This window comes from Phyllobates terribilis, unplaced genomic scaffold (genome assembly GCF_046119375.1).
Source record: "Phyllobates terribilis strain yellow unplaced genomic scaffold, ASM4611937v1 Scaffold_8__6_contigs__length_399053987, whole genome shotgun sequence".
NCBI lineage: Eukaryota > Metazoa > Chordata > Amphibia > Anura > Dendrobatidae > Phyllobates > Phyllobates terribilis.
Window position 1 is genome coordinate 249,296,107 of NW_027362768.1, and position 14,261 is coordinate 249,310,367.

At 58.5% G+C, this 14,261-nt stretch overlaps 1 protein-coding gene and 2 non-coding genes across 6 annotated transcripts in view; 2 read left to right on the plus strand and 1 right to left on the minus strand.

The window, feature by feature from the left end:
- Positions 1–14,261, minus strand: part of POLDIP3 (DNA polymerase delta interacting protein 3) — a 58,506-nt gene that overhangs the window by 24,439 nt on the left and 19,806 nt on the right. Inside the window, exons 1-2 of one of the 4 annotated variants that reach the window (XM_073644129.1) lie at positions 11,994–12,012; positions 5,053–5,136 (exon numbers count right to left, since the gene is read on the minus strand). In XM_073644129.1, coding sequence (XP_073500230.1) covers positions 5,053–5,126 — 74 coding nt within the window. In that variant the 5' untranslated portion in view covers positions 5,127–5,136; positions 11,994–12,012. Of the gene's footprint in view, positions 1–5,052; positions 5,216–11,993; positions 12,013–14,261 lie in introns of those variants that run through there. The other 3 variants (XM_073644128.1, XM_073644127.1, XM_073644130.1) reach the window with 3 other exon arrangements.
- Positions 5,461–5,610, plus strand: LOC141160468 (U12 minor spliceosomal RNA). The gene has a single exon (XR_012250227.1). It is a non-coding gene; the product is annotated as a U12 minor spliceosomal RNA (small nuclear RNA).
- On the plus strand, positions 12,319–12,468 carry LOC141160470 (U12 minor spliceosomal RNA). The gene has a single exon (XR_012250229.1). It is a non-coding gene; the product is annotated as a U12 minor spliceosomal RNA (small nuclear RNA).

A 14,261-nucleotide genomic window follows, 5' to 3' on the forward strand; every position in this document is an offset into this window, starting at 1 on the left:
ACTTTACACAGGCAGACTGTGCTAAACGACACACTCAAAGCAATCTGTGATAGACCATTCAGTGGCAATAGACTGACATTGTCCTCAGCAGCTCCAGGCCGGTTTACACAAGATGTTGTGCTGCTGAGAACAATGAGAGGAAGCTTAAAAATCATTTCACCAGACTAAAGTGTTCTGCTTGTTTATTGGCCGATTGGCAGACATTTATATGGCATTATATTAAAAAAAAGAGTGCTCGTTCACGATAAACTTTCAGTGCAAACGTCACTTAAAATCCAAATCGGTGGGATTCCAACACATCCACAAAATAAGCTGTTATTCCAGCAGTGGCTGGTTGTGAATACATCAAGGCTGTGGAGTCGGTAAGTCAAACCTCCGACTCCCTCATATATGGCTCATGTTTAAGTGATACATTTACGGTAGGACACATTTTTCTCAGCTAAAAGTCTAGGCCCTTAGATCAGGAATAGGACAGACATTTATAGGACATTTCAAAGAATTCTCAAATTCTTATGAAAAAATATTTCCCACAAACTGCATTGAACTACTGTACCCAATTTATTATATATTTTAGGAGTTGGAGTCGGTCCATTTTATACTGACTCCACCAACATGGACACCTACTCTGAGACTCAGACTCCAAAGCCCTGTATTACATGCGATGAAGAGCTCAGCTGCATTCAATGCAGTGGCAACTGCCGAGTGCTGCAGATCAGCTCCTAGTCAAGAGATAACTCTTGTGCAGTTCTCAGCAGCGGCCGATACACAAATGAATGGAGCTGTGCTGTTTGTTATGTTCTCCTCAAAGTTTATACCTGGCCATCACTGATCCAATACGGGTGACCAATTCTAAGGACAGGATCGTATTAGATGCCCGGACAACCCTTTAATATCACAGCCATAGAAAAGAACACACAAATACTTTACCTCATTATTGAGGTCTACACTTGTACTCTGTTTCCAAAGCTCTTGTACTGGGAACCTAACACTCCCGCTCCTAGGGTCTTTGGTAAAAATCAGACCAACAAGACATCCATGACCCTTCACACCAACCTTGACATGCCATATGTTTCACTCATGGTTTCAGCCATCTATGTTCATGTCCCATATACAATCTACCAACAATCTGTCAGATCAGCACATCACAAGGGGGGGGGGCTCAGAGATCAGGCTCTCCACATTCCAAGCCAGTGGCCAGGTTTCACACACCCCCACCGTTAACCAGCGGCCCAGAGGGCAATTTCTCCCCCTCCACAATTAACCAGCATCCCAGGTTTCACTCCCACCTCGAGACCGTCATCCAGCGGCACAGGGGGCAGGTTCCCCCTCTCCACCCTTAACCAGTGGCCCAGGGGGCAGGTTCCCCCTCTCCACCCTTAACCAGTGGCCCAGGGGGCAGGTTCTCCCCCTACACCCTTAACCAGTGACCCAGGAGGCAGGTTCCCCCACCTCCACCCTTAACCAGTGGCCCAGGGGGCAGGTTCTCCCCCTACACCCTTAACCAGTGGCCCAGGAGGCAGGTTCCCCCACCTCCACCCTCAACCAGTGGCCCAGGGGGCAGGTTCCCCCTCTCCACTCTCAACCAGTGGCCCAGGGGGCAGGTTCCCCCTCTCCACCCTCAACCAGTGGCCCAGGGGGCAGGTTCCCCCTCTCCACCCTCAACCAGTGGCCCAGGGGGCAGGTTCCCCCTCTCCACCCTCAACCAGTGGCCCAGGGGGCAGGTTCCCCCTCTCCACCCTCAACCAGTGGCCCAGGGGGCAGGTTCCCCCTCTCCACCCTCAACCAGTGGCCCAGGGGGCAGGTTCCCCCTCTCCACCCTCAACCAGTGGCCCAGGGGGCAGGTTCCCCCTCTCCACCCTCAACCAGTGGCCCAGGGGGCAGGTTCCCCCTCTCCACCCTCAACCAGTGGCCCAGGGGGCAGGTTCCCCCTCTCCACCCTCAACCAGTGGCCCAGGGGGCAGGTTCCCCCTCTCCACCCTCAACCAGTGGCCCAGGGGGCAGGTTCCCCCTCTCCACCCTCAACCAGTGGCCCAGGGGGCAGGTTCCCCCTCTCCACCCTCAACCAGTGGCCCAGGGGGCAGGTTCCCCCTCTCCACCCTCAACCAGTGGCCCAGGGGGCAGGTTCCCCCTCTCCACCCTCAACCAGTGGCCCAGGTTCCAGGTTCCCCCTCTCCACCCTCAACCAGTGGCCCAGGGGGCAGGTTCCCCCTCTCCACCCTCAACCAGTGGCAGAGGTTCCCACGATCCACCCTTAACCAGTGGCCCAGGGGGCAGGTTCCCCCTCTCCACTCTTAACCAGTGGCCCAGAGAGTAGGTTCCCCCTCTCCACCCTTAACCAGTGGCCCAGGGGGCAGGTTCCCCCTCTCCAGCCTCAACCAGTGGCCCAGGGGGCAGGTTCCCCCTCTCCAGCCTCAACCAGTGGCCCAGGGGGCAGGTTCCCCCTCTCCAGCCTCAACCAGTGGCCCAGGGGGCAGGTTCCCCCTCTCCACCCTTAACCAGTGGCCGAGGTTCCCACGATCCACCCTTAACCAGTGGCCAGGTTCCCCTTCTCCACCCTTAACCAGTGGCTCAGGTTCCCCTTCTCCACCCTTAACCAGTGGCCCAGAGGGTAGGTTCCCCCTCTCCACCCTTAACCAGTGGCCCAGAGAGTAGGTTCCCCCTCTCCAGCCTCAACCAGTGGCCCAGGGGGCAGGTTCTCCGTCTCCAGCCTCAACCAGTGTCCCAGGGGGCAGGTTCTCCCCCTCTCCAGCCTCAACCAGTGGGCCAGGGGGCAGGTTCTCCCCCTCTCCAGCCTCAACCAGTGGCCCAGGGGGCAGCTTTCCCCTCTCCAGCCTCAACCAGTGGCCCAGGGGGCAGCTTCCCCCTCTCCAGCCTCAACCAGTGGCCCAGGGGGCAGCTTCCCCCTCTCCAGCCTCAACCAGTGGCCCAGGGGGCAGCTTCCCCCTCTCCAGCCTCAACCAGTGGCCCAGGGGGCAGCTTCCCCCTCTCCAGCCTCAACCAGTGGCCCAGGGGGCAGCTTCCCCCTCTCCAGCCTCAACCAGTGGCCCAGGGGGCAGGTTCTCCCTCTCCAGCCTCAACCAGTGGCCCAGGGGGCAGGTTCCCCCTCTCCAGCCTCAACCAGTGGCCCAGGGGGCAGGTTCCCCCTCTCCAGCCTCAACCAGTGGCCCAGGGGGCAGGTTCCCCCTCTCCAGCCTCAACCAGTGGTCCAGGGGGCAGGTTCTCCCTCTCCAGCCTCAACCAGTGGCCCAGGGGGCAGGTTCTCCCTCTCCAGCCTCAACCAGTGGCCCAGGGGGCAGGTTCTCCCTCTCCAGCCTCAACCAGTGGCCCAGGGGGCAGGTTGCCCCTCTCCACCCTCAACCAGTGGCCAAGGTTCCAGGTTCCCCCTCTCCACCCTCAACCAGTGGCCGAGGTTCCCACGATCCACCCTTAACCAGTGGCCCAGGGGGCAGGTTCCCCTTCTCCACCCTTAACCAGTGGCCCAGAGGGTAGGTTCCCCCTCTCCACCCTTAACCAGTGGCCCAGGGGGCAGGTTCCCCCTCTCCAGCCTCAACCAGTGGCCCAGGGGGCAGGTTCCCCCTCTCCAGCCTCAACCAGTGGCCCAGGGGGCAGGTTCCCCCTCTCCAGCCTCAACCAGTGGCCCAGGTTCCAGGTTCCCCCTCTCCACCCTTAACCAGTGGCCGAGGTTCCCCCTCTCCACCCTTAACCAGTGGCCCAGGGGGCAGGTTCCCCTTCTCCACCCTTAACCAGTGGCCCAGGGGACAGGTTCCCCTTCTCCACCCTTAACCAGTGGCTCAGGGGACAGGTTCCCCTTCTCCACCCTTAACCAGTGGCCCAGAGGGTAGGTTCCCCCTCTCCACCCTTAACCAGAGGCCCAGGGGGCAGGTTCCCCCTCTCCAGCCTCAACCAGTGGCCCAGGGGGCAGGTTCCCCCTCTCCAGCCTCAACCAGTGGGCCAGGGGGCAGGTTCCCCGTCTCCAGCCTCAACCAGTGTCCCAGGGGGCAGGTTCTCCCCCTCTCCAGCCTCAACCAGTGGGCAGGTTCTCCCCCTCTCCAGCCTCAACCAGTGGCCCAGGGGGCAGCTTCCCCCTCTCCAGCCTCAACCAGTGGCCCAGGGGGCAGGTTCTCCCTCTCCAGCCTCAACCAGTGGCCCAGGGGGCAGGTTCCCGATCTCCAGCCTCAACCAGTGGCCCAGGGGGCAGGTTCCCCCTCTCCAGCCTCAACCAGTGGCCCAGGGGGCAGGTTCCCCCTCTCCAGCCTCAACCAGTGGCCCAGGGGGCAGGTTCTCCCTCTCCAGCCTCAACCAGTGGCCCAGGGGGCAGGTTCTCCCTCTCCAGCCTCAACCAGTGGCCCAGGGGGCAGGTTCTCCCTCTCCAGCCTCAACCAGTGGCCAGGTTTCCCCTCTCCAGCCTCAACCAGTGGCCCAGGTTCTCCCCCTCTCCAGCCTCAACCAGTGGGCAGGTTCTCCCCCTCTCCAGCCTCAACCAGTGGCCCAGGGGGCAGCTTCCCCCTCTCCAGCCTCAACCAGTGGCCCAGGGGGCAGGTTCTCCCTCTCCAGCCTCAACCAGTGGCCCAGGGGGCAGGTTCTCCCTCTCCAGCCTCAACCAGTGGCCCAGGGGGCAGGTTCTCCCTCTCCAGCCTCAACCAGTGGCCAGGTTTCCCCTCTCCAGCCTCAACCAGTGGCCCAGGGGGCAGGTTCTCCCCCTCTCCAGCCTCAACCAGTGGCCCAGGGGGCAGGTTTCCCCTCTCCAGCCTCAACCAGTGGCCCAGGGGGCAGGTTCTCCCCCTTATCCGGTGGCAGGTTCCCCGCGGCCGGGGCTGACATCCGCAGTACAGCGCCATGGTCCCGTTTCTCTTCCGTATCACAAGTCCCCTGCGCCCCGGCCTCGTCCCAGCAGACAGCTGCGCGATACTGTCCTTGTCCTGGCGACCAGCAGCTCATAAAATATGGCGCTATACACAAGGGCCTGAATAGCCACCACCAGAAGGGCACAGCCGCCGCCCCGGAGCCGCTCGGCGCTAACCACACAAAACCCCAGGCTCGGCACTCGCTCACCTGCTGTACGTTCCCATTCCCGCCGTCGTCATGCCCCTTTTCCTAATCAGTTCATCTAACGACACGTCGGCCATATTTCTCCTGCAACCTGCACCTTCCCAGCAGCAACTGTGTAGGAAAAAGGGCGGTCCAACGCCGCGGAATTACGTCACCACGCTATACCGCCGTCTTGCTTGTTTAATACCATGATGCATTTCGGCGGTACTGGTAATTTGCATATTGCTCTTTCACTTTACATAATAAAATACCACAGAAGAATTAGTGTATACTTCAGATTATAAGCGATGCAGGCGGACGAAGGACTGCTGATACCTTACTACTGATATCATAGTGAGGATGTGATGGCGTCTCCATGATGTAGATGAGATGGGGGTGCAGTGTGGCTTCAGGAAACGCCACTTACTGGTTATGCCTTAAACTAATGAGTAAGGAAAATAATGAGCTGGGGTGACGCCTGGTTCCTCACTACTCATGTGAGAAGAATTTTTGTGCGGGTACAGGTCGCCCCGTGGAGGATCTGCCTACTTTGCGGGACCTCCAGGTGCAGTGATCTGCCCGATCCTCCTGTGGTGAAAAAGAGAAGAAAACAAAGCAAAAGCTCTGCAGCATCATCACTAATGATCAGTGATAAGAATATTCTGTGATCAGCAGCATGAAATAGTTCCTGTGTGACAGACCGCTGCCTCCACCCCAAGTCATTCCCCATGTGACAGACCGCTGCCTCAACCCCCAGTCATTCCCCATATGACAGACCGCTGCCTCCACCCCCAGTCATTCCCCATATGACAGACCGCTGCCTCCATCCCCCAGTCATTCCCCATGTCACACACCGCAGCCTCCATCCCCAGTCATTCCCCATGTGACAGACTGCTGCCTCCACCCCCAGTCATTCCCCATGTGACAGACCGCTGCCTCCACCCCCCAGTCATTCCCCATGTGACAGACCGCTGCCTCCACCCCCAGTCATTCCCCATGTGACAGACCGCTGCCTCCACCCCCAGTCATTCCTTATGTCGCACATCGCTGCCTCCACTCCCAGTCATTCCCCATGTGACAGACCGCTGCCTCCACCCCCAGTCATTCCCCATGTGACAGACCGCTGCCTCCATCCCCCAGTCATTCCCCATGTCACACACCGCAGCCTCCATCCCCCAGTCATTCCCCATGTGACAGACCGCTGCCTCCACCCCCAGTCATTCCCCATGTGACAGACCGCTGCCTCCATCCCCCAGTCATTCCCCATGTGACAGACCGCTGCCTCCACCCCCCAGTCATTCCCCATGTGACAGACCGCTGCCTCCACCCCCAGTCATTCCCCATGTGACAGACCGCTGCCTCCACCCCCAGTCATTCCTTATGTCGCACATCGCTGCCTCAACCCCCAGTCATTCCCCATGTCACACACAGCTGCCTCCACCCCCAGTCATTCCCCATATGACAGACCGCTGCCTCCATCCCCCAGTCATTCCCCATGTGACAGACCGCTGCCTCCATCCCCCAGTCATTCCCCATGTCACACACCGCAGCCTCCATCCCCCAGTCATTCCCCATGTGACAGACCGCTGCCTCCACCCCCAGTCATTCCCCATGTGACAGACCGCTGCCTCCACCCCCAGTCATTCCCCATGTGACAGACCGCTGCCTCCACCCCCCAGTCATTCCCCATGTGACAGACCGCTGCCTCCACCCCCAGTCATTCCCCATGTGACAGACCGCTGCCTCCACCCCCAGTCATTCCTTATGTCGCACATCGCTGCCTCCACTCCCAGTCATTCCCCATGTGACAGACTGCTGCCTCCACCCCCAGTCATTCCCCATGTGACAGACTGCTGCCTCCACCCCCAGTCATTCCCCATGTGACAGACCGCTGCCTCCACCCCCAGTCATTCCCCATGTCACACACAGCTGCCTCCACCCCCCAGTCATTCCCCATGTGACAGACCGCTGCCTCCATCCCCCAGTCATTCCCCATGTGACAGACCGCTGCCTCCACCCCCAGTCATTCCCCATGTCACACACTGCTGCCTCCACCCCCAGTCATTCCCCATGTGACAGACCGCTGCCTCCACCCCCAGTCATTCCCCATGTCACACACAGCTGCCTCCACCCCCCAGTCATTCCCCATGTGACAGACCGCTGCCTCCATCCCCCAGTCATTCCCCATGTGACAGACCGCTGCCTCCATCCCCCAGTCATTCCCCATGTCACACACCGCAGCCTCCATCCCCCAGTCATTCCCCATGTGACAGACCGCTGAGTCCACCCCCAGTCATTCCCCATGTGACAGACTGCTGCCTCCACCCCCAGTCATTCCCCATGTCACACACTGCTGCCTCCACCCCCAGTCATTCCCCATGTGACAGACCGCTGCCTCCACCCCCAGTCATTCCCCATGTCACACACAGCTGCCTCCACCCCCCAGTCATTCCCCATGTGACAGACCGCTGCCTCCATCCCCCAGTCATTCCCCATGTGACAGACCGCTGCCTCCATCCCCCAGTCATTCCCCATGTCACACACCGCAGCCTCCATCCCCCAGTCATTCCCCATGTGACAGACCGCTGCCTCCACCCCCAGTCATTCCCCATGTGACAGACCGCTGCCTCCACCCCCAGTCATTCCCCATGTCACACACAGCTGCCTCCACCCCCCAGTCATTCCCCATGTGACAGACCGCTGCCTCCATCCCCCAGTCATTCCCCATGTGACAGACCGCTGCCTCCATCCCCCAGTCATTCCCCATGTCACACACCGCAGCCTCCATCCCCCAATCATTCCCCATGTGAAAGACCGCTGCCTCCACCCCCAGTCATTCCCCATGTGACAGACTGCTGCCTCCACCCCCAGTTATTCCCCATGTGACAGACCGCTGCCTCCATCCCCCAGTCATTCCCCATGTCACACACCGCAGACTCCATCCCCCAGTCATTCCCTATGTGACAGACCGCTGCCTCCACCCCCAGTCATTCCCCATGTGACAGACTGCTGCCTCCACCCCCAGTCATTCCCCATGTGACAGACCGCTGCCTCCATCCCCCAGTCATTCCCCATGTGACAGACCGCTGCGTCTACCCCAAGTCATTCCCCATGTGACAGACCGCTGCCTCCACCCCCAGTCATTCCCCATGTGACAGACCGCTGCCTCCACCCCCAGTCATTCCCCATGTGACAGACCGCTGCCTCCACCCCCCAGTCATTACCCATGTGTCAGACCGCTGTATCCACCCCCAGTCATTCCTCATGTCACACACCGCTGCCTCCACCCCCAGTCATTCCCCATGTGTCAGACCGCTGCCTCCACCCCCAGTCATCCCCATGTGACAGACCGCTGCCTCCACCCCCAGTCATTCCCCATGTGTCAGACCGCTGTATCCACCCCCAGTCATTCCTCATGTCACACACCGCTGCCTCCACCCCCAGTCATTCCCCATGTGTCAGACCGCTGCCTCCACCCCCAGTCATTCCCCATGTGACAGACCGCTGCCTCCACCCCCGAGTCATTCCCCATGTGACAGACCGCTGCCTCCACCCCCAGTCATTCCCCATGTGACAGACCGCTGCCTCCACCCCAAGTCATTCCCCATGTGACAGACCGCTGCCTCCACCCCAAGTCATTCCCCATGTGACAGACCGCGGCTTCCACCCCCGAGTCATTCCCCATGTGACAGACCGCTGCCTCCACCCCCAGTCATTCCCCATGTGACAGACCGCTGCCTCCACCCCCAGTCATTCCCCATGTCACAGACCGCTGCCTCCACCCCCAGTCATTCCCCATGTGACAGACCGCTGCCTCCACCCCCCAGTCATTCCCCATGTGACAGACTGCTGCCTCCACCCCCAGTCATTCCCCATGTGACAGACCTCTGCCTCCACCCCCAGTCATTCCCCATGTGACAGACCGCTACCTCCACCCCCCAGTCATTCCCCATGTGTCAGACCGCTGCCTCCATCCCCAGTCATTCCCCATGTGACAGACCGCTGTCTCCACCCCCAGTCATTCCCCATGTGACAGACCGCTGCCTCCACCCCCAGTCATTCCCCATGTGGCAGACCGCTGTCTCCACCCCCAGGCATTCCCCATGTGGCAGACCGCTGTCTCCACCCCCATTCCCCATGTGGCAGACCGCTGTCTCCACCCCCAGTCATTCCCCATGTGAAAGACCGCTGCCTCCACCCCCAGTCATTCCCCATGTAACAGACCGCTGCCTCCACCCCCAGTCATTCCACATGTGACAGACTGCTGCCTCCAGTCATTCCCCATGTGGAAGACCGCTGTCTCCACCCCCAGGCATTCCCCATGTGGCAGACCGCTGTCTCCACCCCAGTCATTCCCCATGTGGCAGACCGCTGTCTCCACCCCCAGTCATTCCCCATGTGTCAGACCGCTGCCTCCATCCCCAGTCATTCCCCATGTGACAGACCGCTGCCTCCACCCCCGAGTCATTCCCCATGTGTCAGACCGCTGTATACACCCCCGAGTCATTCCCCATGTGACAGACTGCTGACTCCACCCCCAGTCATTCCCCATGTGACAGACTGCTGCCTCCATCCCTAGTCATTCCACATGTGACAGACCGCTGCCTCCACCCCAAGTCATTCCCCATGTGACAGACCGCGGCCTCCATCCCCGAGTCATTCCCCATGTGACAGACCGCTGCCTCCACCCCCAGTCATTCCCCATGTGACAGACCGCTGCCTCCACCCCCAGTCATTCCCCATGTGACAGACCGCTGCCTCCACCCCCAGTCATTCCCCATGTGACAGACCGCTGCCTCCACCCCCCAGTCATTCCCCAAGTGACAGACCGCTGCCTCCACCCCCGAGTCATTCCCCATGTGACAGACCGCTACCTCCAACCCCCAGTCATTCCCCATGTGTCAGACCGCTGCCTCCATCCCCAGTCATTCCCCATGTGATAGACCGCTGCCTCCACCCCCAGTCATTCCCCATGTGACAGACCGCTGCCTCCACCCCCAGTCATTCCCCATGTGGCAGACCGCTGTCTCCACCCCCAGTCATTCCCCATGTGACAGACCGCTGCTTCCAGTCATTCCCCATGTGGCAGACCGCTGTCTCCACCCCCAGGCATTCCCCATGTGGCAGACCGCTGTCTCCACCCCCATTCCCCATGTGTCAGACCGCTGTATCCACCCCCGAGTCATTCCCCATGTGGCAGACTGCTGTCTCCACCCCCAGGCATTCCCCATGTGGCAGACCGCTGTCTCCACCCCCATTCCCCATGTGGCAGACCGCTGTCTCCACCCCCAGTCATTCCCCATGTGACAGACCGCTGCCTCCACCCCCAGTCATTCCCCATGTAACAGACCGCTGCCTCCACCCCCAGTCATTCCACATGTGACAGACTGCTGCTTCCAGTCATTCCCCATGTGGCAGACCGCTGTATCCACCCCCAGGCATTCCCCATGTGGCAGACCGCTGTCTCCACCCCAGTCATTCCCCATGTGGCAGACTGCTGTCTCCACCCTCAGACATTCCCCATGTGACAGACCGCTGCTTCCAGTCATTCCTCTGAGGCTGCTGAGCTGAACTCATGTTGTTCTCAAAGCCCTTTGGAAAATGAAGCGTAACCTCAGTAGATAATCCTGCTGTTACTGAATGCAAATCTCTATACAAAGACCAACACTGATATTACCGCCATATGGTGACCATGTAGTGTTAGATACAAGTTTTGCAGAACATGTAAGAGATTACAGTATAGTTATAGATGGTGATTTACAGCTGAAGTTCTTTCTGATGGGGTCGTTCACGTTTCTCATCTTTTCCATCTGGCACAGACCGTCATGACAGATTTCTCTGACCGGAAGGCGGTGAGGAGAGCCTTGCAGAAAATGACCCCGAGTGACGACATAGAGATGTTTTAAATTGTTTTTGAAAGGGTCGCCAATAGAGAGAAACTCTCGCCAGAGCCGTGGGCGGAAGTCCTGGCCCCATAATTAACGGGGGAGCAACAGAAGGCCTACCATGACTTGGCTTTACAGGATACCAAAGTATATGCAAAATTTAAAATGGAATTTTGGCGCACTTGGGGGTAACAATGACTGTCAGGGCACAATGGGTCCACCACTGGGCATATCACCGTGACAAACCCCCTTCGCTCCCAAATGTTTGATCTACTGCACCTCGTCCAAAAATGGTTGCAGCCAAAGTCTTCTACTCCAGCGCAGATTGTAGAACGAGTTGTAATGGACCGGTTTGTGCTTTTCCTTCCGAGGCTGAGGCAGACTTGGGTTGCCCAGGGAGATCCCCGGAATGCTGATGAACTGGTCGGACTGGTCGAAAGGTATCAGGTGGTTGATGGTTCAGTAGAAAGGCAACCCTCTCCATACTGGGGGTCCCATTGGGGGGCAGGTGCTCAAAAGAGGGTGCAGCATCCAAAATCCAAGGGGCTGGCAGAGGTCATGCTGAAGGTCTTATCAGTGGCTGTATTTTGCTGGAGATGTGACAGCTCAGGTCATATAGCCGTCCATTGTCCCCTGACCACCGATGTTCATGCTACACATATCCCACCAGCAATGTAGACTGTCCACCTAGTGAAGGGCCCCAAGCTTGTCATGTAAAAGTGAACTGTCTACAAATGACTGGACTACTAGATTCAGGGAATTTGGTGAGCCTCATTAGGACAACACTCCCTCTCCAACTGATCTCTGGGAATAGAGGTGCCGTTTGAGCAACTCATCATGGACCTGGTCGAGCCCCTTAGTTAAATATGCTCATGGGCATGAATAGACATTGGTTGTCTTCAATTATGCTACACTGCACACAGAACCAGTTTCCCTGAGAAACTCCTCCATGAAAAATATAGCCATCGAGTTGGTCCACATCTTTACCCGGACAGGACTACCGAGGGAGATCCTAACTGACCAAGGAACACCCTTTATGGGTAAAGTTCATCTAACAACACTTTGGCCATATTTCTCCTACAAACCTGCACCTTCCCAGCAGCAATTGTGTAGGAAAGAGGGCGGTCCAACGCCGCGGAATTACGTCACCACGCTATACCGCCGTCTTGATTGTTTACTACCATGATGCATTTCAGTGGTACTGGTAATTTGCATATTGCTCATTCACTTTACATAATAAAATAACACAGAAAAATTTGTGTATGCTGCAGATTATGAGTGATGCGGGCGGACGAAGGACTGCTGATCCCTCGCTGCTGATATTATAGTGAGAATGTGATGGCATCTCCATGATGTAGATGAGATGGGGGTGCAGAGTGGCTTCAGGAAACGCCACTTACTGGTTATGCCTTAAACTAATGAGTAAGGAAAATAATGAGCTTGGGTGATGCCTGCTTCCTCACTACTCATGTGAGAAGAATTTTTGTGCGGGTACAGGTTCACCCGTGGAGGATCTACCTACTTTGTGGGACCTCCAGGTGCAGTGATCTGCCCGATTCTCCAGTGGTGACAAAGAAAAGAAAACAAAGAAAAAGCTCTGCAGCATCATCATTAATGATCAGTGATAAGAATATTGTGTGATCATCAGCATGAAGTAGTTTCTGTGTGACAGACCGCTGTCTCCACTCCTAGTCATTCCCCATGTGACAGACTGCTGCCTCCACCCCCAGTCATTCCCCATGTCACACACCACTGCCTCCACCCCCAGTCATTCCCCATGTCACAGACCGCTGCCTCCACCCCCAGTCATTCCCCATGTCACAGACCGCTGCCTCCATCCCCCAGTCATTCCTCATGTGACAGACCGCTGCCTCCACCCCCAGTCATTCCCCATGTGTCAGACCGCTGTATCCACCCCCAGTCATTCCTCATGTCACACACCGCTGCCTCCACCCCCAGTCATTCCCCATGTGTCAGACCGCTGCCTCCACCCCCAGTCATTCCCCATGTGACAGACCGCTGCCTCCACCCCCCAGTCATTCCCCATGTGTCAGACCGCTGCCTCCACCCCCCAGTCATTCCCCATGTGTCAGACCGCTGTATAGACCCCCAGTCATTCCTCATGTCACACACCGCTGCCTCCACCCCCAGTCATTCCCCATGTGTCAGACCGCTGCCTCCACCCCCAGTCATTCCCCATGTGACAGACCGCTGCCTCCACCCCAAGTCATTCCCCATGTGACAGACCGCTGCCTCCACCCCCAGTCATTCCCCATGTGACAGACCGCTGCCTCCACCCCCCCAGTCATTCCCCATGTGACAGACCGCTGCTTCCAGTCATTCCCCATGTGGCAGACCGCTGTCTCCATCCCCAGTCATTCCCCATGTGGCAGACCGCTGTCTCCACCCCCATTCCCCATGTGTCAGACCGCTGTATCCACCCCCGAGTCATTCCCCATGTTACAGACCGCTGCCTCCACCCCCAGTCATTCCCCATGTGACAGACTGCTGCCTCCACCCCCAGTCATTCCCCATGTAACAGACCGCTGCCTCCACCCCAAGTCATTCCCCATGTGACAGACCGCGGCCCCACCCCCGAGTCATTCCCCATGTGACAGACGGCTGCCTCCACCCCACAGTCATTCCACATGTGACAGACCGCGGCCTCCACCCCCGAGTCATTCCCCATGTGACAGACCGCTGCCTCCACCCCCAGTCATTCCCCATGTGACAGACCGCTACATCCACCCCCAGTCATTCCCCATGTGACAGACCGCTGCCTCCACCCCCAGTCATTCCCCATGTGACATACCGCTGCCTCCACCCCCCAGTCATTCCCCATGTGACAGACCGCTGCCTCCACCCCCGAGTCATTCACCATGTGACAGACCGCTGCCTCCACCCCCAGTCATTCTCCATGTGACAGACCGCTGCCTCCACCCCCAGTCATTCACCATGTGACAGACCGCTACCTCCACCCCCCAGTCATTCCCCATGTGTCAGAACGCTGCCTCCTTCCCCAGTCATTCCCCATGTGACAGACCGCTGCCTCCATCCCCAGTCATTCCCCATGTGACAGACTGCTGCCTCCACCCCCAGTCATTCCCCATGTAACAGACCGCTGCCTCCACCCCAAGTCATTCCCCATGTGACAGACCGCGGCCCCACCCCCGAGTCATTCCCCATGTGACAGACCGCTGCCTCCACCCCACAGTCATTCCACATGTGACAGACCGCGGCCTCCACCCCCGAGTCATTCCCCATGTGACAGACCGCTGCCTCCACCCCCAGTCATTCCCCATGTGACAGACCGCTACATCCACCCCCAGTCATTCCCCATGTGACAGA